This window comes from Haliaeetus albicilla, chromosome 4 (genome assembly GCF_947461875.1).
Source record: "Haliaeetus albicilla chromosome 4, bHalAlb1.1, whole genome shotgun sequence".
Taxonomy (NCBI): Eukaryota; Metazoa; Chordata; class Aves; order Accipitriformes; family Accipitridae; genus Haliaeetus; species Haliaeetus albicilla.
Window position 1 is genome coordinate 25,645,244 of NC_091486.1, and position 25,063 is coordinate 25,670,306.

General features: G+C 37.9%; 1 protein-coding gene across 13 annotated transcripts in view; it reads right to left on the reverse strand.

The window, feature by feature from the left end:
• The window catches only part of LNPK (lunapark, ER junction formation factor), a 43,554-nt gene extending 21,670 nt beyond the window's left edge, over positions 1-21,884 (reverse strand). The window contains exons 1-8 of one of the 13 annotated variants that reach the window (XM_069781492.1): positions 21,755-21,884; positions 17,713-17,794; positions 16,405-16,446; positions 15,021-15,208; positions 11,706-11,764; positions 8,415-8,455; positions 1,522-1,602; positions 1,382-1,433 (exon numbers count right to left, since the gene is read on the reverse strand). In XM_069781492.1, the coding sequence (XP_069637593.1) occupies positions 1,382-1,433; positions 1,522-1,602; positions 8,415-8,455; positions 11,706-11,764; positions 15,021-15,208; positions 16,405-16,446; positions 17,713-17,739 (490 nt within the window). In that variant the 5' untranslated portion in view covers positions 17,740-17,794; positions 21,755-21,884. Of the gene's footprint in view, positions 1-1,381; positions 1,434-1,521; positions 1,603-8,414; positions 8,456-11,705; positions 11,765-15,020; positions 15,209-16,404; positions 16,450-17,712; positions 17,797-19,203; positions 19,326-20,519; positions 20,659-20,873; positions 20,893-20,946; positions 21,210-21,315; positions 21,329-21,692; positions 21,712-21,754 lie in introns of those variants that run through there. The other 12 variants (XM_069781484.1, XM_069781490.1, XM_069781486.1 and 9 more) reach the window with 12 other exon arrangements.
• Positions 21,885-25,063: the final 3,179 nt, after the last annotated feature.

Here is a 25,063-nt window from a genome sequence, read left to right on the forward strand (position 1 = left end):
GTTTAAAAAAAAAAAAAAAGACTACCTAAACATTACAGGTATGACAGAAAATTCTTGGCAACCACCCATGAATTGTATTAAGACAGACAACAGAAGAGGGTGTCAGAACGGCCCTTCAGCCTTAAAAAATTGTGAATGTCACAGAAACGGGAGACAGGTAAGGAGCAAACTTGAGAAAAAGCTGTTGTGCCTAGGACACCAGAAAAGATAAAAGCTTTACTGCTAACATACTGCACTGCAACTACTCACTGTCAGTGTCAACAAGTAAGGATAGGCTAAAAATATTTTCATGACAATTTGAAGCTAAGCAAGAAGAACAAAACAGTGGATTTGACCATGCAGCTTATAAACACCTTTGTTAGTAAATCTAGGCGCTCTGCACCCATCAAAACCAGTACTTCAAGAGCAAAAATGAGGCAAATAAAAGTTTGGTTACTCACAAGAATTAGACACAAAGTTGACAATTCTAATACATGCTCTAACGCAATCTGTTTATTTTATGGAAAATTATGCACATCAGATTCTGCAGTTCATTTTGAGCACCAGCCCCTACAGGTCTAAATTGGTTATAACACCAAATTAGTACTCACACTTTCAGATGGATCTTTGTAGGTATCTCCAGTATTATAGTACAAGGTGGCCTTTATACTGTGTTAATACTACAGCATATTATACTCAACTTTAAGAAAAACTTAACAGTAGTTAGTTTGCATAAATATTTTTTTTTAATTTAGAGTTCACATTTTTAATGCAAACATTCTACTGGAAGAGTGTGGGGGAGAGATCTTTTCAGTCCTGAAACCTGTGTGTGCAATCTAGAAACAAGGGTTCCTTGAAATGCATGCAAGTTTTTTCTATTTCTTTTATTATTTTATTCAATAGCACCTTTAAATGGAATATCATAAACTAGTAAAGAACTGTCCGTTCTTTGCATCTAGAAAACATCCAATTTCTGCACTAGCTTTGTGGAATCTCTCCATTCACCATATAAAAGTAGTTTAAGCACTGCATTAGGAAAAGTCTAACTAGCCAGCAACAGCAAGAGAACTGAAAAGCTAAGTTAATGAACATTACACAAGATTCAAAAACACCTTAGATTCTAGAAAAATTGCAAGTATGCCACAAGTAGTTAATTTTCTCTCTGCTTTAGCCTCAAGCAGCATTAAACATCCTGATGTCTAGAAGAGCATCAGCTTTTAGTAATAGATCCCTTGTCTGAAAAATTCAGACCACTAATGGGCATAGTCTAATAAACAGTCTATTAACCCTAAATAAAGGTCAATTGATCTACGAATTTTATCATACAGAGAATTCTAGACTGGAAACTGCTATGAAAGATGAGTATCTATGCTAAAGAGCAGCCATTTTATGGGGCTATTACCTTGTCCAGGTCTTGGGGTTGCAGATGTTCCAGCAGATGGCAGTTCAGCCTCCTGCCAATTAATTATAAATAACATTATCTGAACGTTTGGCTCCATAGTACCTTTCATATTAAATCAGTATCAATATCAAGATTCTTACCTTTGCACTTGATTCTGGATCAAACCTTTCAAGGATTAATTTAGCAGTCTTGTACGTTTCCTTCTCCATTACTTCCTCAAGCTGGAAACAAAAAGTTCCACACATCAATACAGAATTCTTCAAAGTATTTTCCTCCCATATCCTCCCATTTACAAGCAACTTAATAATTTTAGCAAAAGGTGATGCTCAGTCCAATAAACCAGTGGCATGTTCAGATACCTGCAGATTTGCTGTGTTCAATGGAAATGAAATTCTGCTTTCAAAAATAGTTTCTAAACTCTAATGGGCTACTTGTATTTAACAGCTTTATTGCAAGGAAACACCAAATATTGCTAATTGTTTACATATAATGAGGAGAATAATTACATGCACCAACTTCAATAATGGAATGTGCAAAAATCTATCAGCCATCATTATTGGAAGTTATTAGACATGACAAGCAAATGACAGGTAATTCCTTAGATTTATTTCCTCATAGCACTTAATGCTATTAATTTAAGGAAGGTCATTAGCCAAGTGCTTTACAGAATAAAGTCTCTGTGCCAATTAACTGCTGTCAGCATCGATTTTAGATTATTTATTAGCAGAAGCAATTAGCTTGCTGCAAATGCTGTGAAAACTCACTAACTAGAGAACAGCCATGGAATTTGCTCAAATGACTTTAAAGGCTGGATCTCCATCTTTACAGCGATTCAAACCGCTTTTCAGAAAAAAGGGAACATGTTAAGAATTTAAATAAAAAAAATTACTGAGAACTATGCATACTTTAGAGAGTGTAATTAAAGCACTTCATTATTACAGCATTTTATTTACAATGCACTCAAGTGGCTTTATAGCTAATACATGGGCTTAATTAAAAAAGTAATCACTAGTAAAGTATCATTTTAGTGGTTAACAGCCAATATCAGAAGCTTAACTTTTAAGCAGATAGTTGAAGTTATGACAAATAGCTAATATGTACAGAAATCATAATGTATTCTACAGTATCTTAAGCAGACGTTTTCTCCTAGATATGCTGACTAATGGCCATGTTCAGCTAAAAGTGGGGCGTTTGTTTGTTCTTAAGTTTGCTCTCGGCATAAACTGCAAAACTGAAAAGGTCAGTGCTCAAAAAATTAAGTTCTCTCAAACTCATTTATCATTGCTAAAAGAATAAATGGTGCAGGTTAACATGACTTTTATGCCATTATTTAGCCAGTAAGAAACTGAAGTTTCAGCCATTCTGCGTATATAGACCTTGCAGGGGTTTCACCTTTAGACAGACTTCCAAGTTACAAATAGACCTCAGAAGCTAAATAAAATTCACTCAATTTAATGGATACAGAGTATCCATTTAACACTCACTCCTACACACACTACCAGAAGTTTAAAGCAAGGAATACTATCCGGGCTGTTAATTAAGGACTGTTGAAACAAAAGAGAGTGAAAAGGGAAGTAAAAATCAATTTCCTAAACTTGTATTTCAGCAGGACTTTGGAGTTAACCCACTAACTTCGTAAAACAAATGTCACATAGTGCAGTAAGATCAGAATTAAGGGTCTAATAGGAAAAATAAAGTATTTATTGCTTATAAAAGTGAAAACCATAAGGCAGACCTTTATATGAAGGGGTAAGGTTAGTGTGGTGAAGCTGCAAAGTGGGGAAGTGTTAACAGTCAGTGTCAATATCTAGCTCCCAAATCAAAATAAAAAACCCTGAGCCCCTTTACATCAATGAATGTATAATGCAGGCAATTGTCTTTATAGCCACACAGGAAAATGAGAAATAACCTTCTGCAGGACAAAGTGACCTTTAGAAAGAGAAAAAACAGAATGCTCCACCATCACTTGACACTTTCCTTATCTAACACACTTCTTGCTATAGCAGTATTAAGTAGGATGGTAGTTATTTCTGGATGTATAGGTTTTACAGAAACAGTAATGTTATTTTGAAATGGAAAAATTTAGTTCTCATCACAAGATTCAGATGTCAAAGTTATTCTTCACATTATAGAAGTTATCGGATAATTCAACAAATTACTCTTCATATATAGCTTTATAATTCTAGTAAAGCTGAATCTGAACAAGAATTCAGTTTCACAACTGACTCTACAAATTTCTCGAAAATGTATAGAAACTGTCAAGATAGGATATATTTTTCTAAAATCAATTAAAATTTGGCTGACAATACCAAATAAGGAATCAAATAGGTCAAAGATTACTTACTCCTTCAGCAAATTAATGTAATTACTAGAAGCAAATAAGGACCTGTGTCAAACTTAAATACGTTTGCATAACAGAAGAAACTGGCTTGTGCACTGCCACGGCAAGCTCATTTATAAATGCAAATCAACATACTGCCTTCTGGATTATTCACCATCCTGAAGCATAACCTTGGAAAGGTTAACCTAGTGCTGAGCACTGGCTCACTAGCACAGCAAATTGCTTGACACCTCCTGCTCTTTTTTCCATAATACACTCTGCTCTGAGATCCAAAACTTTTCCCACAAAAACATTTTCTACTTTCTGCCAAGGGCTAATTCATAGTCTATTATTATCAAGCTTAAATGCTGAGTAACCAGATCACAAGTGAAGTCTCTGTGAAAGTTAATACCAGCCTAATCATGGATTTTTCAAACTTATTTCATGGAATTAACCACACCTTAATAAAGAAGCATGGTCATGTACCACACTCTCTCCTATGAATAATTGCATGGATGGCGTCATTTCCAACTGGCAATGAAACAGAATTCCTGTGGCAATGACATCAGTTGCCTATATTGAAAAGTAATACAAGTAATGTATTTCAAGCTTCTTGTAAATGTGATTTAGCAACTGGAAGTCTGAAGTATTGGCACAGTGCAAACTACTTATTTGCCATACTACCACATGAGTTCTTAAATTGAATTACTTATTATATCAAACCCAACCATGGAGAGGTATTTCTTTATGTTCACACAAAGCCACAAGATTAATTTCAGTCTACCGTGTAAGATATGCCAGTACACATAGCAAGTTTCCTTAAAATAGGAAATAAACCATTTAAGCCACAATACTCAAGTGTACTCTGGATAGATCCATGCAAACAGTAAAACAACCAAATTAACTGTTTTGTATGAACACTGCATGAAAGAAATACCTCATTTGATCATTCATCAGTAAGATTTTTAACCGTATTCTGAGCTTTCAACTCCACGTTTGCAGTACTCTAGCATATATTGGGTAGACAAGACTGGGCTTATACAACAACCAGCTCCTAGTGGAGTTTTTGTCATGTACTGAAGGTTATCAAAATATCTGAAGGTATAAAGTTCAAACAGTAGTTATTTTAAATAACAAAATTTGTATCCTGCATTTTTTCCTCCATTATTAGCATAACTCCAAGGCAGCCTTGAAATCAGACTTTTTTTGTGGAAAATTAACAGATGCAACTTTCTAAATTCTTACCTGAAATGGCTAGGAAGCCTGTCCAAGTCTAATATGACACTGAGCCTACTGTAACAGAGTAACTGAGTAAACTTCAGCAAAGTTTAATTCTAACATCAGGAAAGTAATTACTATACTATCTTTACAACTCTGTCCTCAGGCTAAGAATTATCCCATCTTTAAGACTGCTGCTCCACATGAAGTCTCCACTAATTCCCACTTGTAGCAGCTTAATACATGTCCTGTGCCCTTGCTTTAATATGCTTAACCCTTTGAACTTGCTCATCTACACACATTCAGGCTTAAGGGCTGACATCCTCATTAACTGAGAACTCTAAGGCCAAAATTACAGCTACACAGTCACGAACACAACCAGAGTATGCCTTACCATCAAGGAGGGAAAAAAAATTGTATCTTGAAGTGGTGCCTTAATTATAGCTAATGAACTTAATCCTTACCCTCAATCCATAAAGAAACACTCAATGTGTTTTAAAGCTTTCACTAGGAAAAAAAGTAGAGAGTCAGTTCTGTGGGGAAAAAAAGTAGTACACAAACTTTGAGTCAAAGTGCAGGACAGACAGTATTAATGGGCAGTTCCAGATGAAGTTATCTGTATTTGTCAGGTATTTTACCCACATGAACATCCATGTGATTATGCCACCAAAGACTGAAGCCTTTTGAAAAGAACTGAAGTTCTATTGAGCAGCTCGCTGCACAGCCGCCAGGGCATTACATCTAGTAGATGAGGAGCCTACTCTGTTATAGGTACCCTTCAGCATGTAAGTAATGTCATTAGGGAAAAGGTGGACCACATGCCTGTAAAACATAAGTACTGTGAGATTTTTCAAAAGGGCAATTGTCTTCAATATAAGATTTCTCCAGCAATCAGGTAGCTGAGCTGCAATGAAGTGAAAAACCATAGCTGTTATGCCAGGCTGATAGTGCCTAGACAACAATTTGCGTTACAAATAAACAGGAAATACATAATTTACTTATCCCAGGTACTTTGAGGATCACAATGTAAATATCTTAGTAACTAATCCTATTTGCAAACTCAGTAGCAAATCAGAATCCAACAGGGAAAAATTCCTCTCCCTCCCCCCTTCCCATTATTTTACTTGGTAAAAGTTTTTATTTTGTTTCACTAAAAAGGTGTTGCTACAGTTATTTATAGCCACAGATAGTCCTAAGGAAGTTAATCCAAAACAAAACCAAATCCGAGTATTATCAAAACCAAATTATTACAGAATGCAACTTTATGAGTGTTTTTATCTAAAATACAAATTATATTCTGTCTCATTACCTGCATCCACTTTCAGCTCATTTCAACATGCTAGGTTTCATGTATGATGATCTAACTTTAATGCTTAATTGAATACCTTTAAATTATGATGAAACTCCCAAGTCAATCTCCTGAGTAAAAAATACCAACACCACACTGATTCAAGAGGTTGCAATAAATCTTCTGTTTCTGGTTCCTTGCTAGGAACTAGGCACCCACAAGATCAGGAGGTAATCATGCACCTTTTATTCCCCTCAGATTGAAAAATAGCTCAGTTATAGGTTATTGGACTTCCTAGATTGCTGTTTTACTAATCCTATTTAGAAGTTTGTCTTTAATGATTAAAGCTTGACATGCATATATACTAATGGCAATTTATATTTCCAAGTTTAAACTCTCCATAGTTACACTATAATTTCTGTATTGTTCACAAAGTATTCATGCAGTTTAACTACCTACCTGCTCTTCTACAATGTTGTCTTGATTTTTGGCATATGCAAAATACACATTTACATCTTGTTTCAACAGCATCAATTCCCAAAGTAAAAACTCTTCCCTTTATAAACCAGCTTTTTCCTAATGTTTTATTCAACGCCTTTTCTCTGAAGTGCTTCTCTCACACAAAAACTCAGCATTACTAGTTCTTCTAGAATAAATATGAAGATTTTCATGATTACAGAAAAATAAACTTAAACTGAAAACAAAGGCTTTACACTTAAGACTCCAAAAGCTGCTTTGTTCTCCATTGTGCTGCTTCTGTTCCAAGACCCTTCCCTCCAAAGCTACCCAATGACTATGTAAATTGGAGAGATAACTAATTTCAGTTAAGCATTTTTCATAAAATAAAAATCAAAAACATAGTTGTCATACACATTTATTTCATTCTCAGAAAATATAAGCCTCTCCAACCGCTTTTTATCACCTCTCTAACCAAAGGACACTCCCATTTAATAGATTCTTTAATATAAAGATTTGCAAATAAAAATGTTAGCAAATCCTCTTCACCAAAGGACAATGACATAATTAGGTTACAGGTTATCATTTTTACATCTACATTTTAAAAGCAATAAAATACAGAGTATAAGATCAGTGAAATCTGTTTCCCCTGTAAAGGCCATAACCAGACTCTTACCTGACTCCTTTTTGGGAGCTTTGTTGTGGTTTTTCTATTAATTTAGCTACAATGGCAAAATCCAGAAGGCATGAGGTGAACACTTTGGGAAACTCATTAACAATAAAGCCTCATAATACAACTTTTTGGAGTTTTCTGGGGGAGGAGGGGCTCTTTTGTTGGCGGGGCGGGGGGGTTATGTTTTGGTGGTGGTAGTTTTAAGTTTTGCCTTGCAAGGCAGGAGATGAAGCCAACGACATAAGTAAACAGAGAACTTTCTTATGGAATGATTGAGTAGAAAGGAAACAGCTTTCAGTGTTACAAACTTTGTAAAGTGTGCAAGTTATCCAAGACTTAGAATCTTTTCCATCCTAAATTTGCCTTACTGAGATTAAGTGTTGATCCAGTTGAAGCAAGTAACAGTATGAAACTGGTGCATGCCAGGTAACTCATCCACACAGCTCACAAAATAGATGACCTCAAGACAACCAATAGGATTGATACATGACAAGATGAATTTTTTAGCAGAAAGAATGTAATGGAAGAAATATATAGTACAAAAACTAAGATGGAAGAGGATGGGAAATAAGTGGTCATGCAGTTAAGATATCATCAAATAACAGAATATTGTTTAAGAAGTGAATCTAGACAAGACAGTAGTCCTTTTTGCCATTTATGAACAAGATATTAAGTGACAGAGTAACTATCATAGTTGCACTCTATGTTCTTAAATCAGTACAACATCTTATGTTTTTTTATAATCCTAAAAGTATTCAGCAATGAGTAGGTTAAAGCATACATTTTAGTTTTCTGACAAAACACGATCACTTTACATAGATCTAGCAACACTAAAACACTAGGTTTAACTTAAACTACAAGGAGACAATTTATTCTCATATGCAAGCAGTCCTTTGTAATTTGGGGGTAAGAAAAACATTGTGTGGTACTACAAAATGTATCAGAACAGAGGAACGGTAATAATTTCACCTCCCTCCCTCTGCTCTTCACCTATATATTACAATCAAACTCAACTTGTAGAGATGCAATACCACTTTAGTGGACCATAACAACTAACTTTTCTTGAAGTTTTACTTACTATTTTTTTCTTTTGAGATTTTAAATCTTCCAGCGCATCATCTAAAAGAAGGACATCATATATTAGTTTTCAAATATAAATAAGAGATATTTTCAGCACACTCTAAACATTGACTACGCCCTGTGAGATCAGGAAAAATTATGCACTGACCACTACCAACCCTACAACATTAGTAAACTTTGTGTAAAGTAACCAAAGTCTTTATGTGAAAATAAATCATTTTAAATGCTGAAATTGCTTATAAATTATAGCCCACTTTTATCACTTTACAGTTATAACTATTAAAAAGTTTTATGTACCGTTTCCTCATTAAGCAAACCAATTCTAGCCAGTGCCCTGCTTTGACCTACATTAAAACTGGTACAACAATGGACCAAATACACTTAATCTCATGAGTCAAACTACAGAAAAAAAGCTTGAGGTCTAAGTATTAATATATTTGAGTACCAGATTTACTGGCTTCAGTATTTCACGTAAGCCTCTTAACACATGCTAGTTTCAAATGCCGGGTCAATTCTGAGCTTCAAATCTCAATCTATTTTACCCTTTCAATACTTTCAGTCTACAGCAAAAACCCCAGTTTTGTAAGAAAAAGCTACCAGGTCATTTTACTACTAAATGTTAAAAGACTGTTACAACTCAGAGGCACAGCACCTAACCTCTCTAAAAGGAAAGTAAAGAAGAAAGGTCAAATGCACATGGGATTTTCCTTTAAGTCAATGCTTGCAGCTTGGCACTCATGGAAAACTCACTGTAATAAACGATCACCTAATATAGAAGACATTCTCTTGATAAATCCATTTTCTACTACCTCCTTCACAGCAAGAAGAGTTTTACAAAAAACTTTACAACTTATTCCCCTTCTCAGCTCTACTGGACACCAGCAGGTCACTTCCTGTAAGATATAGCTATTTTTACCCATTTTTCAGTTTTCAAAAAAAGAAAAAGCTTTATAGAACTACAAGAAACAAAACCAAAACCCACCAAAGTAAATATGTATAAAGAAAGATACAAATAAGTATCTAAGTATGCTATACACACTTTGTAAAGTTACTTCAGGAACACTACCATTACTTGAAATTAAGGGAACACATAATTACTTGAACTTTTCCAGAATGTAGAAACCCATTTTGATAAACCAGTTTATTAAATGTACAAAATACCAAAACTGTGCACGTACATATTTGAAAGTTTATGCAATGAAAGAGTAACTACCACAATCCCTTATTAAGACAAATAGGACATGGAACAAGACCATATTTTACACTGGCCTGAACCAGAGAAGATAGACAATTCCAGGAATTGTGCATCTTCAAATTAATAAGGTACCTCCCTCCACCAAATTTTACATTTATATTAGAACACTGCCTCTCATGTAGCCCCACAGAGATTAGCACCTTGAAATGCACTGCAATGCAGCATGGTATCATGCAGCCAAACAAATAGCACAATACGGTCAGCTGTTAACAGTTACTTAAGAAACAGGAGCTGCTTTTGGTACAGAAATGCATAAAACATCTTCAAGCATAGCCTCCCACAAAGCAATGCAATCAGTTTAAAATGTGGGCATTTGTTTCTGATCACTTTACCTCCTGTGTTCAACAAGAACCTCATGAAACACCTGCCCCTTCAAACGTGACCAAATGGCAATTACCGCAAAGTACTCTCAAGAAACCAATATATCTCATCTTAATTAAACCTACAGAAAAGAAGAATTCATACTAGAGAAGTCAATACCTGCAAGATACCTAATTTATTTTCCCCAAACTTTGGGACAGATCCGCCTAAATCTCCCTCAACAGTTCTTTGCCTGACCAGTCTTAAAAACTGAAATTCTGTAATCTCTCTACATCACCTTCCCTAGTGTCTCAGTAGGAGTTTTCTGCATTCAGAGCATGGTTCCCAAAACTGGTGTATGCTGGTAATCCAGCATAGAGCTTTATAGCACTAAATAATCATCTCCAGTGACTCAAAGTGTTATATTAACTTATCCCAGAATCAAAGGCTAGCTTTGAGCCACTCAGTTGCCAGCTTGCTCTCTCGGCTATGTTTTCTCCTGCTTTACTGCTGTAACTCTTGCACTGTGCATTTGATTTCTCTTTTCTGAATACAGGACTTATATCTTTCAGGTAAAACACTTCATTTTTACCTGATCTCTGGAACAATGCAGAAATAATTCCTTTTGGCATGTTCTAACATCTACTAAAAGCCTTTATACACAGGTTCAACAAAAGCACTAAACTTGCTTGTATGCTAAAAAACAGCAATAAAAACACTTAGGCAAACTAGAAAAACATACATACTTCCTTTTTTTCTTACCCAGCCATGAAATGCAAATATATATTCACCTTAGAAATGAATCACACAGCACCACAGAATATATGGACAACTTTATTTCTACATAAAAATGTATGTCCTATGCTTGCATATCAAATGCAAACATTAAGTTTAAGAAAAATTCCAAAAGTGATGTTTAACTCGTAAGCTGTCACAAATTAAATACATCATGCTGTTCTGCAAGTCATAAAACATACTGCAACATTGAGGTTTTCCTGTATTATTGCTCACATCACCATGAGATATTGTTACAGGCTGGACTACTTTGAAAGAAGTCTCAAATGAATTCTAACTACTGCAGACAAGTGCCACAGATGCAGTTTTTAAGTTCTGCATTAGAATGAATCTGCATGTTCTTTAACAACTTTTTACATATATTTGAACACCTGCATTACCTTTGGTTTGTTACATGACTCCAAATTTTCCTTAGCTCTCAAAACAGCACAAACACACCTGCTTATCCCTTTTCCACTCAGGAAAATACAAGTATGCTTTGGAGAACTTGGGAGAGAAAAGCTATCTTGACAAATAAATTAAACACATCTGCTAGAAATCTCTTCTCTTGTACATAAAAATAACAGATTAAGACTGCTGGAATACTTGCAAGGTGTGGGTATTAAGGGAACTACCACTATTGTTTATATTTCCTTTCCCTCATTCCTACTTCTACACTACATTTTATTCCATTACACTTTGAAACATGCAAAGACAGGAGAAAGTTACCACAATTCTGCAAGTGAAGTGAAAGATTAAGCAGTTTCCTTCCTGTTCTTTCAAGAATTGTGTGGTAGAAACAACAGTTTAGCTAATGCTACCCATTTCAGCATCAACCAAAAGGCTACTCTTCTTTTCCTGGAAGCCAAATTATCCAAAATATTTATATTTTCATAGCAAGTATCACTCCCAACTAGTTCCATATGCTAAAAAAAAAAAAAAGACAGAAAAAATACTTACTATTCCTTTCTGTCCTTTTGGAAAAGAAAAAAATGAGCAGTGTTCTTATAAACCAGATTCTTTAAAACAGAAAGAAGAATTAGATTAATTAAAATATATTACAGTCATTTAGCAAACAGAAGGCTTAACAGATGAGATTTAACTTTGCAAATACAAAGAACAGAAATCTTCAAATAATATTTATACAGAAAAAAAATTAAATTAGTATCTTGTCAACGAGACATCAACATCGATCTAAATAAAATCCTCCTGTCTATTAAAATTGAACCAAGTATTACTATAGGTAGAAATACTATGGAACCAGCAGCAAGTAACATCATCGCTTGCTAAAATGTTCAGTGTGAACTTTTTAAAATCAGGGTATGTGCAGCTAGCTGAAAATTACTTAGTCATCACTTCTTATTTGATAGATTTATGACGCACGTTATCCAGAAAACCAAGCTTACCAGCTAAAGCCCAAAATTAAGACCCAGGAGATTTGTGGGCAGAATTCAATACCAATGAAAACCATGAGATACAGCTATTGTACAAATGCTCTCCTAAGCAGAGTTAGCTGACCTGACTCCTGGCGATTTTACAGAGCTCTGAATCCACAGTTTCCATAGGGTTTCAGCTGACTTAGCTCAAACAATGGAGCAGTTTATCTGTGCTCAAGATAAAGTTAAACTGATCTATGACCATTTTACATTTGAAAGGTCTCTCTGCAATCATCAGAACTTCATTTGTTTTAAAGCTTAGAATTGCTTATAATTATTAAGTTGACACTTTTCCTGGCAAATTATTCAGCCTAAGCCAAGGGCAAATCTCATACTCCAAGCCCTTCCAAGCATCTTATCTAAAACCCTCCTAGTGCCAAGCACTATATAATAAAGCCTGAAGTAGCAATGTTTCACTTAAAAAAAATTTCTTCCAGGCTAGAAAGGTTCTCTGAATAACAGCTAGCGTAAGAAAGCAGGCAAAAGGCTATGAGATTTCAAATAGTTTCAACTTAATTCATAAGAACATCTTTTGCATTTATATAATGGTTGCCCAGTTCAAAATGCTTTCAAGTATTAACAATAAAACCTGAGTTAGGTAAGTTAGACAAGACAACTGAAATTTGAGAGTAAGCTATCCAAGGTCAGAGAAACAAAGAAATTTAACTCTATTCCATGTTCAAAGGTCTGCTGTAATAACTACTGTAAGAATAAAGATGGCTTCACCTGCTTACACAATGCAAGATGTGTCTCTTCATAAGTATCAAAAAAGGTAATTTTTTTACAGGGTTTGAATTGCCTTAAAGACTATGTTACACAGGCAAAAGCATTATTTCTTTTTTACCGTATGTTTAATAAAGAGTCTTCTACCTAAAGCTGTATTCTAAGCTAATACATATATGGTAGGACTTCACAAAATAAAAAACATTTCCTCTTTAAGAACTTTGAGGTGAAAGTTTAATAGCAGACCCTTTCAGACCACGTTTACAAATTAAAAACATATTTCTCTGAAAATCAGAACATGCAAGATAAAACAATCTAATTCAAATGAAAATCATTCCAAGAAGAGCATCCTTCTAACATGTCAATATATTTCTTCAACTTTTCAGGTATTTCAATATACATTTAAAATTAATGATGTTATATATTCCTAGAACTTAAGTCACTCTACCAGCATCAGTAACTTGCTCAGACCCTGAGGGAATGACCTAAGGCAGAAATAAGTTGGTGACTGACTGCAAGCTGGAAACCGCAGACATATTCCAGTCTGATTAGGGCTGAAAAATCTCTAGAGCTATTACTGGGTGGCACCAGGCATTCAGCATGGAGTCACCTCTTGACCGAGAACAAAGACAAGCTGGCAGTTGCTTGCCATTCATATCTGCCAAAAAAAGCTGAAGGGGAATAGCTTATGAGAAAAATCAGATAAACAGTTGCAAGTCATAAGAGAACAACAGTCTAATTCTAAATGTTAGTAAGCTGATAGCCAATTCAGAATTTTATAGAAAACCACTTTAAAAAAAAAGAAACAACAACTGGAGGACAAACTAGAGAATAAAATCCAATGCGAAAATTCACACCACAGCACTAGAAGCGATCACCTTCAGTAATGAAAGTTTTCATTTCTACACTAATCCTAACAAACCTAAACAAAGGGAGGCTGGTAATACTTCCTCTTCTGCAAGCCTTCCCTGTTAGCATGAGTAAGCCTCACATGCTAACAACAAAGACTTTCAAGTCCTTGCCCTTAAGAACCAAGTCAATTCATATTGCTGCCAAAGATTAATTTGAGCTTTAATTTCTATATTACTCCTTTCCAGTCAAGATATTGCTACCCATGTATCTTCTCCACAGGATTCCTTAACAGCAGCATATTACTACATTATGCATAACAGTATGACGTACAAAAAGCATCTTCAAGTATTTTTTTTGCATATTATGTTATGCTGACCCACACTCATCAAATTTGCAAAGCCTTAAATATTTACATTTGACTTTGCCTTTCAAGTCTAAAGCTAAGGCACTGACAAGTCATGTTTTCATACAAAGATGCTGTACAAATATGGACAGTATGTACGATGTTCATTTCAGCAAATTAGTAAATGCACTGTGCTCCCCATCGGTAGAAAAGATGCTCAGTAGGCTGCTTCTCCTCCTTGATACTCTGGGGGAAGGGGAGGGAGGGAAGCAGCTGTTTAGTGAGGTGGGAGCCCATTTTTTTTATTTTTAGAAAAGCAGTTTTCTTAGAAAACAAAAGCCGCTCATGAGGATGAGCAGCCAATCAGCTAAGTGGAACAAAACAGTAGACAATATTTTCTCTTATTCACATCCAATGATGTAAGGATATTTTCTGGTTGAAGAAAATGGTCAATGATTTTCCAGAATAACAGCTCATAATGTAAAACCAGTCCTCAACATATGTAGGCTGATGACCTTTCAAGTCACTTCTGTGTTAACAGTCACCTAATATGTAAAAGTTTCTCCATTCATTCTTGTAATTTTTTTTTCCCAATTTTATATGCTGCATTTTACATATAGACAATATACCTCTCTCTAGCCTTAGTATAATTTTTGATAAGCCAAGTAACTTTAGATACTAACATCTTTTGATGGTAAGACCTAGTTCTACACTAAACCCAGACTCATGAGGGACATTTCCCTCAAAGAAAGCATCTGCCTAACTACTTGGGATTTATTTTAAGAGAAAAAATTCAGCAAGTTATGACAACTCAAGGATCGTCAAAAGCAAACCCAAACCCCTGCTGAGATGTATTTTCCATCTCCTTTTATCAAAGAGACAGCAGTTAGGAGGGGGAAAAAAAAAGGTGTATTTACTTACATCAATGGAAATGCAAAAAATGGAAGTGTCATCATCAACCTAGCTGTCCATTCATCAGGAAGACACCACAAATATACAATTATGCACGTTATAAGGTAAAGAAGTGAAGAGTAGAGAAGCAGCCTTCCAACCCATAGTTTCTGTAGCCTCTGATTTTTTTCTCTAAATTCTTCTAATGTCTGTATTTCCTGTAAATAAATAGGGTTCAACCTTATTAGTGAAATTAGTAGGTGGTTTTACTAAGCTGCTTTTAAGTGTTTGCTAAAATTAGCCATATCAATTTAATACTTGATTAGAAAAGTCAAGCAGCTTTTTGATAAATGACAATATTTGCCAAAGATAACTTTTATAGCATAAATACATCATGCTATTAAGGTTATGATATGGGCCACTTACACTGTATTAGCAGTAACACATCGCTATTAGGAAGAAGTATTACAAATCAGCACTTTTTCCTATTTGTAATGCATTAGTATATGTGGGACAAGTGGAAAATGCTAATATCTTATGAGTGGCAGTCTCTATGATCACATAAATCACTACCAACCATACTCTGCATCCTAAAACTTTCATCAGGTACCTGTGGAATTTCAAACGCTTCTAATACTTTTCTACTAACGTGGGAAATTGCTGAAACCTCTCCGTCATTTCATATGTTTTCATTTCAGTATTTTCCTCACATTAAGAGTGAAATTCTGAACATCTGGATGATGCTTTTGGCATATTAATAAGTGATCAAGCAATGCTCTGCTATGTTACCATTTTGACTGCATTTTAAGTGACAACAGGAGTACTCACACTTTCATTAAAAGGAAAACAAAAAATATCAACAGCATATTTCAAAACAGTTAATTTCCCCACAGAATACAGACATCTGTCACAAATGCTGGCTACAAATCACAATTGATTACTGAACCATCTAGTCAGTTATTCTGCCCCTGACCTTACTTACTACCACTACAGTTACAACTCTTACACTTAAAACCATACATTGAAGCTTTTCTAATGAGCTTGATGAATAGAACTTTGAATTAGTGACATTTTCCATTACACATGATTTTAACCATTAGTTATAATTAAATTGCGTAATCAAGCCAACTTCACATTCATTCCCATTTCAGGCTCTCTAAAATATTTAAACTGTAGTTTCTCACTATCTATTATACAATATGGTGGGTTTTAATTGACTAATAGTAAGGGGAAAAAAGGTAACAGTCCATCTGAAACTCAGAATCTCTAGTACATCCAACTGGAATAATTATCAAAATAATTTAAAATTCCATGACAGTATTTTACTTAATGTGAAAGAAATACATGACCAGCAAAAAGGATGCATAGTCCTAAATAAAAAAATCAAACAAAACACCAAAAAGCAAATACATACCTTATCAATTTTTTCTAATACTTCTACAGTGGAAGGCTTTGCCTGCTTACAAGGGAAAGAACAAAGATGTTAATCTCACTAAAAAAGTCCGTATTTTGAGGATTACTGTACATTAACAGTTTCCTAACAAAAAGACATATTCATAATAGATTAATATATTATCTATTTTACATAAAGGTAAGAAGTTTTCATACTTTAATAGTGACAAATAGAAGGGACTGTAATGAACCACTATTTTACATTTGGTATTACTATTAACTGAAGGCTCCTTTCCTACACCACAAAAGATGAAAACCTGTAATGCATGTACAGCAATAATGGATGTGTGGGTGGGAAGTAAAACAAGGAGAGAATTGATGAGTGGAGGGAACAGGCAAAACAAAGAGAATATATACAGGAAGCCCCAACCTGAGAACTTAAGCTTTTTATTACTATTCATTCCACACAAAGACACATGCTCTAAATAAATTATAAGCAACTGCAAATAAGTGTTATCATCTCCAGTAAAATTCCCCTTAGGAGCAACCTGGAATCCACCTTCTAGGAATCTTTCATAATTTCTGAGACATATAAAGCTGCTGTCTTGCCCTACCCCTCAGGCCACAAATTCATAAACCATAGGCCACACTGCATCACCATGAAAGTGAGTTTCTATTACACAAAACTGACATTTCACCTAAACTTTTGCCCTTAAAGGAGTTTTGCATGGGAACCTCCGAAATCAACTGATAATATGCAAAGGCAAACCTAGACTTGAACAACTCACACCTGCCAGGAGAGCAGTCAAAAACCTCATGCCTTTTCCTCATAAACTCAGTACACCATTCAATAATATACAAGCCAATAAAAGCAGTTAGGAAGAAAGACTTGTATAGGTATAAGTAGCTATCAAAACACTTGTTAAAACAGACACAGAATGATATTCTGAATGTACCCATTTTGACCTAAAATAGCCACCAACTTTTCAAGTCACAGATGCTGCTGTATATCCCAATAAAGCACCACAAAACTATTTAGATTTTCAGAAGGAATTAAAACTGTATTTGTATAAGTTAACCAAACCAGGGCCAGGCCTGGTATTGCAAAAGAAATAAAGGACAGACTCACAGTTTAACAGTTTAGGGATTTGGCAGAGAATATTTTTGGTCCTTATGTCTCACTACTGGACTTTTAAGGGACATACTAATGGGAAAAGTTTAGCACTAACAACCAGAATTAACAGTCAACCAATAGGCATTAAGAAACACGTCCTGCATACTCCCATCTTCTAGACTAAAGATTATTATACTGTTACACAATTTTACTTACCCTCCATCTTGAAATTAATCCACCCATCTTCTATTGTGAACAAATGTTGGCAGAGCTATCAATCTTCTACAAGAATTCACAGCTAGAAGTGAAGCATTAAGCACTTAGGAGCAATCTAACAGCATAGTCCAAGATTCACGAATTTATTCCAATATCTAAAGGAATCAAAATATCACATAAAGCCATTGCCTAGTTATCTACCTATATGTTATTTTAAAATCCAGGCTTCTGTTTCATAGACCATCTTGTAAGTCAGTTGATCAGCCTTGATGTGGCCAAACTTATTTTTATTCTGGAAATATTTAACCAGAAGGAAGTCCTCAAAAACAGAAGCACAAAATAAGTGCTAAAAAAGCCACCAAAATCCTCCAGCAGAAAAACAATTTTAAACACTTATTATTAGGCAGAATTATTTAAGAAACTGATTTCCAATTATTATCTCTGCTGCTCATAAGCATAACTCTTAATGTTCCTTTCCAGCTCTCACTCCAGGCATCCAGCATTAATATCCTACTATTTGTGAAAAAGTTAATCTCCAATAAATCTGCTTCCTTTTCATGCTCTCATCAACAAGAACGTATTGGACAGCACTATCGTTCTTCCTTTGTATGAATTTTTAAGTTCAAATAATCAGTCTCAAAGAGATCTCACTTGCTCTAGGAAAGCACTACATTGGCAGGTCTGCCCTGCACACAACACACAGTACAGTCACTGGCACATCAAATGGTCCTAAAGCAATTCCAAAGGTGCAAAAGTAGCTCACCTCACCCTGCACAAACCTGGAACCCAAGAACAGCACTAATTTGATGATCTGGGTCTAGGTTCCTAAAACAAAAGTGTAGCAACTTTCTTTCAGCAGGTAGATGGAATCAATTCACTTGGAACCTTTGGATGGCAGAATTTCCCTCCAGTCACTTAATTTACAAGTTTTTACCCAGTGAATGAAAAAGTGATCAGTTCATAGCAACCCCAACAGTAAACTCATGCTCAGTCCCAACTAGGGCTCAAACCTTTTTAACTCTGAAATGAAACACTAAGACTTAAAACAAAGCACTGACCCAGTTAGGCAGAAATGTAAGTGCTTATTATCTTGTTTATTAAGTTACCTTTGCCCCAAAAATGAAAGATAAAGAAACCTAATCCCAATCCAAATTTGTTTCCAAATTATCTGAAGCTGTCAGAACAAATATAATATAGGATACACATTGCTCACTAGCACGCATGCTAATGTAGTATGGTAACCTCTTCACCTTTTAAGAAAGCCATGGACTTCAGAATCCAGAACTGTAGGGCCTATGACTTCAAAAACCAATCCTTAAAGATAAGGAAATCCGTATTTGAAATGCCGCCAAAATGAATCTAGAACAGATGGACAAATTAGCTCCGCCACTGCCAAATTACTAGCACAAAGGGGTGAGCTGCAGAAAAAGCACAATTACCCTTTGGACTCTTCAGTAAATTCTCAAAATCATCACTATTACAGCAACTCACCCCAGTAAAACAGCAGCAATATTTTTATTTCTCAAATACGCAATCTAACACTGAGAATTTTATACAGTTGTCACTTCGCAGTTATAGGTGAGTTTTTGCTGGACAGGTATTGCAGTAGATCTGAGCAGACACTTTCTTCGCAAATATTTCTACAGAAACAGATAGTATTTACTGCAAAACATTATGAAAGCTAGGTCAAATAGCCAATCAAGAAGTTTGTAAACTTAGCACAAGCTTCCCAAATCTAGTTCACTTCCCTAGCACTGCCATTGCTATTAGGAGCAATGGTAGCTCTCAGTTGTGGACATACTGAGACATGGAGATGCTCACATGGTCTTTTTGTGTGCCATCTTCCTTCAGGCCATAGTTTGAGAACCTCTGCAGTAGAAGTGTTAGAGGATCTTTTGGGCATAGGTTATTGTGAGCCACTGGTGACAGCAATCTTTGTCAATAACACATTCACAATACTATCTCTACCTGTTTTTTAAAATATCTGGCAAATATCTGGAAGAGAACAGGTTTGACAAGTGTCACCATGCAGATAATTTTATATGAACTATGATGCTGACAGGCTTTACATATGCTGCTCTGAAAGTCAGTAATACTACCAAAACCCTTCCCCAAAGAGGTATTTAAGGGATTAGGGCCACTAGATTCACGTTTACAGTTTAGTCACCAAATCCTTAGTTAGGAGATGGAGAATTTTCTATGGTTTCTGTGGAGGGCCTCAGATGTTTTCCTTCCCTCCCTCCCTTCTTTTCTTTTTGACAGGACAACACAAACTGTCTTTAACTGCTTCAAATTCTCCTCGTTCCTCCTCACCTGCCACTCCGCATACCTAAGACTAATATCCTACTGTTCATGGTAAAAGTCCTCCTTCCTTCCCATGCTCTAACCATCAAATTATTGCACAGCACTTTTTCCTTCTGAAGACTGCATTTCTTTAGCACAGAGCTGTCCTTGCCAGTCACTGAGCACTGCTGCAATTGGACTTATTTCCACAAACATTATCACGCATTTAATACACAAATAAGAGAGCTGCAACATTTCCTAGTCCTGGACTTAAAATAGACAACACAAGTGTTAAAAAACACTTAATGTAGAAGCTTAAGAAAACACTATTACCAATTTATTACCCGATTCTCAAAAAAAAAAAAAAAAAAAATTTCCTGACAGCACCTTCTCTACCCCAAAAATATGCAATTTAATTAGTAAAAAGCAAAGCAACAGTGCCACAGTAAGAGTACCAGAGCAGAAAAAGTTTCTCTTTTGAAAGAGGGATGAATCACGCACAGTTACAGAAGTCATCCACCAACCTATTCATCCAGATGGAGAAAATAGTTTGATGATCTCATTACACTTTTATCAAGTCAGTCTCAAATTTCTTTAAGCTTGTGGTTAAGATGAAAAGCTCTCCAAAAAAATCAAAGTCTCCAAAATAAATTTTAATAACTGACGTGCTGAAATTCAAGATGGAATAACATCAAGACAAGTCATATTAGAAAAAAGGAAGTTAGAAACTTGAAATCAAGGCTTTCCATTCTGACATACAAACCTTTCCCCTGAAGGAAAGGGTAATGCTCTTTAAATGAGGGGTTTTGTAAACTCAGCAACTTCATTTTATGTAAATATTTTCAGATATTTACCATTACAAACAATACAAGCTCTACCTTTCAAATTTAATCTCCAGTTCTGCTCACAGAGTCTCCACCCAAAATTCACGTTCTCCCACAATTTACTGACCTCAGGAACTTCCACAGTGACCATAAAAAGTTTCTCCCGCTACAAGCACTGTGGACAAGGAAACAAGCAAAACAAAACCAGGAACATCACCCACCACCTACTGCTAGCCTGTCCTACCACCTCTCAGTCAAGACAAGTTGCTGACTTCTCTTCAACGTAAACTTCATTTTCAGCTGTTTCTGTCTGGAAGCGTCCCATGGAGGTCCCATGCTTTGGAAAGCCTTAATTAAAAAGGCAAATTAGCTCCCACACCGGGACTGCAAAGCGATGGAGCAAGGAGTAGGTGGGGAAGGCGCTTTCCCTGAAGCCCAGCCTTGTTTTGAAGCCTGCGAGCGCGGCCGCCCGCGGCCCGTGGAGCGAGCCCGAGGGGCCGCGGGCCGGGAGGACGGCGGCAGAGGTCAGCTCCGGCTCCCGCCGCCTGCCTTCCGCCCGGCCACCCGGGAAAACCCCACGGCTCCGCCGCCGCCCCCCTGCTCCCGGACGGGAGAGCGGGCGGGGAGGGCGCCCGCCGCCCCCTCCCCGCACCCGGCGGCTTCCTCTTCCGAGGCTGCGCCCCGGCCCGCCGCCGCCCAACTCCCCAGCAAGCCGCCCGGCTGCCGGCGGCGAGGCGGGAGAGGTCGGGGGCACCGGCCGCCCGCCCGTCCCGCTCCGCCTCGGGCCCCGGGGACGCGGGGCCCGAGCCGGGTCACGGGCAGCGCCGGGCACCCCTCTCCCGCCACCCCGCCCACGGCGGAGCCATTCCCTACCGCGGAGTCGCTCGGGACCCGGCCGGGCCGGGCCAGACCACTCCGCCCCCGCCAGCACGTACCTGCCGCGGGCCGGGCCGCGCATCCCGCCGCCGCCGCCGCCGCCCGCCGAAGGAGGGGCGCGGCTGCTGGGGCGGCGCTCCCATCAGGCCCCGCGCGGCCCCGGCAGCCAATCAGCGCCTGGCTGCCGCGGGGTGCGCTGGAACGGGGGAGGGGCCGGGCCGCTGTGTGAGGCGGCGGCCGAGGCGAGGCGGGCCGCGGGAGGGAGCGAAGGAGGGCCCGGGCCCGTGTGGGGTTCCCCGCCGCCCCTCGGAGCCCGGCGCGTCCGGGCGGTGGCACGGTACCCCGGGGGGGTCGGAGGCGGTCGCCGCCGTCCCGCCGCCGCCACCGCCGGCGGGGCTGGGGAGGCCGAGCCCGTCCTCCCGCGGCTCTCTCCGATACTTACAGGAAGAAGAGTGCTTTAACGCTAAAGCCTAGGAACACGACGGTCAAACTGCCACGTGAAGGCTTGCGGCAGCCTCCTGACACTCTCGTGTTCAGCCCCTGCCAGTGAAGCAGGTGCTGACAAAGGGACGCTGTGCTGGAGGTGTTTTCTCCGCGGCAGGCCCTGGAGTCGCCTCGGGGACACAGAAGAGCACCGCTCTCTCTCACGGTCCCCTTCATCCCAGTAGGCAACCGTTCAGCTTACTTGGAGAGAAGCAGCACTCTATATTTCTTTAATTTACATTGCTGTAGTAACAGCACTCTCTCTTTTGGTGCTCTACTTTATCAGTTTTCTTACGTGGCGTCCTTTCCTGGGTGACACCTGTCATTGCTTGCCCCATGCCGAGAGGACTGTGGAACAGAGAATGCTTGCTCTGTTTGCACTGTCTTTCTCACAAGGTCTTCGGTGCCCTGCTCAGAATTTTTGCCACTATGGCTACACGAGTGGAAGCATGTGCACAGATGTGGAAGAAGGTCCTTCAGAGTGCCCTGAAGTAGAAATTCCTATGCAGAAGCTGTATACCTTCAGCTGACCCTGCATTGTTGAACTCATTGTATGTAACAACGTATCATAACACAGCATATATATATATATATATATATGTTGGGGGGTTTCCAGTCATGGTAGGTTGGCCACTAGCAGGTAAACACCCAGGCAGCCTCCTGCTCACTCCCCTTTAGTGGGATGGGAGAGAGACTAGGAAGAGTAAAAGTAAGAAAGCTTGTGGGTTGGGTTAAAAGAGAATTTAGTAAGTAAAGGAAAGAAAAAGAGTGATGCAAGGGAAATAACTCACCACCTCCCACAAGCAGACAAATGCCCAGCCAGTCTTTGAGCAATTATCTACCCTGGAAGACAAAACCCCCCACCTTCTTATTCTGCTACCCCACTTTTATTGCTGACCGTGATGTTACACGGTATGGAATATCCCTTTGGCCCATTTGGGTCTGCTGTCCTGGCTGTTTCCCTTCCCAACTTCTTGCCCACCCCCAGCCTACTCACTAAGGGAGCAGAGCATGAAAAAGAGAAAGCCTTGACACTGTGCAAGTACTGTTCAGCAGTAGCCAAAACATTGCTGTGTTATCAGTGCTGTTTTAGTCACAGAATCCAAACCACAGCAGCATATGGGCTGCTGTGAAGAAAATCAACTCCATCCCAGCCAGACCCAGTACATCAGTTTTAAAAAGAATTCAAATCCAAACAGAATAGGCAAGGTTTTTAGGCCAGGGGAGGACAAACAAGATATCCCACCACTTTTCCAGACAACACAATCAGCTTCAAGCTTTAAGTAGTAGAGCTGCTGAGTCTGATCATCTGCCAGGTATTCATTCATAGTTTTGACATTGGGAAATTAATCCTTTTAGCTTCTGCCAGGGTTCAGAGTGAATCTTGCTGCTCTGCATTATTAGCTAGTTACAATATCAGCTAAGTAACAACTTTAGCTGTGAATCATGGTCTAGAATGGGCTTCAAGTAGATTAATTCAAACGCAAATAATGGCAGTTAATGCAGAGCCACTGACTATACTAGAAATGCTCTGCTCTCAATTACAGAGGTCATCTACAGCTTTATTTTCGCCATTGACACCTAGACTGTTCCTTCCTTTCCAAGTGGAAAAAGACTCAGTGACTGAGCCTCTCCTCTTCAGCTTGCACTCTAGAGCCACATCTACTTAAATCCTTGTAGCAATGACTGTTGCTCCACTGAGAGGATGCTTTTTGCTTTCAGATGAAATACAGCTATATAGTCCACTCCTGGTTTTGATACTTCAAGTGGTATGTTGCTGGAAAGAAGCTGATTTAAATCTTCATCTTTAAGCTAACTTATTTAAGTGTACTAGCATATTTTTCCATGGTCTAGCATAGTATCCACTTAAAATAAACCCAAATAATGGCAAAACCATATTTAAAGTCTTTTTTAAATGTTACAGCCAATACTGGCGTCTCCAAGAAGCTTCTCCTCTTTTTTTCCCAGAATCGTAAGCATTTTCAAGTCACCACAAAATCCAGCCCTTATTCAGGGCTGAACCAGAATTGCGAGGAAGATCCTAGACTCTACTTCTGTCCTTGGGCCCTGCTGCAGAACCCGTTTTTATGCAGGCCTCCTCCATGAAGTTCTAGTCACTGCTATACAATTATGAATCTATCTAACTGGTAGTTTTAAAAAAGTATTTTTAGCTACCGTTATTGAACTTTACATGCAGATAAGTCTCTCAGCTATGTGATGTTATATGATAGCATGAAGCTACCTGTTTGCTTCAGAGCCAAGATCTGCCTAAAAGAAGAAATGATGCCCATGTAGCTGGTGAGGATAATAAAACGGAGTATAAAACCATAACTTCTAATCAGTCAGCTTAAAATTTTCATTAATCTGGTTCAAAACTGCCCCCTACAGAGTATTTAAAACTCTAAATAGATTCTCTTCAAAATTGTTCATTATCAGTGGGATTGGTGTTTAACCTGATACTGCATAACCACTCTAACAGCAGAGAACGTCTTCAGAATTTTCCCCAGCATCATAGATAGCATTTAGCACTTTCAGTCCCTCTATATGCAGAATACCGAACAATCAGTAATAAACTTCTTTTAAAATGTTTTGGTCTCACACCCTAAGACTGTTTTGCCTTCAAGAAGAGTTTTCCCATGGTAACATTCGTAACACTCATATATGTTAGCAATATATGTAGCCTACTAGTCCAATTTATTTTTCTAAATAAATACATGGGTCTATACATCCTTAGGAAAATGCTATGTGGTTAAGAGAAGCTTAGTGTTGCTAATTTGTGTTTACCTGAGGTTTTTTATTTAGGCTTCCAAAGTATGTTCAGCATTCTCTTAAAGTAGACCTTTTGGACTTCTCTGGCTAGTGAGGCCATGTTGTTTAACTCATTT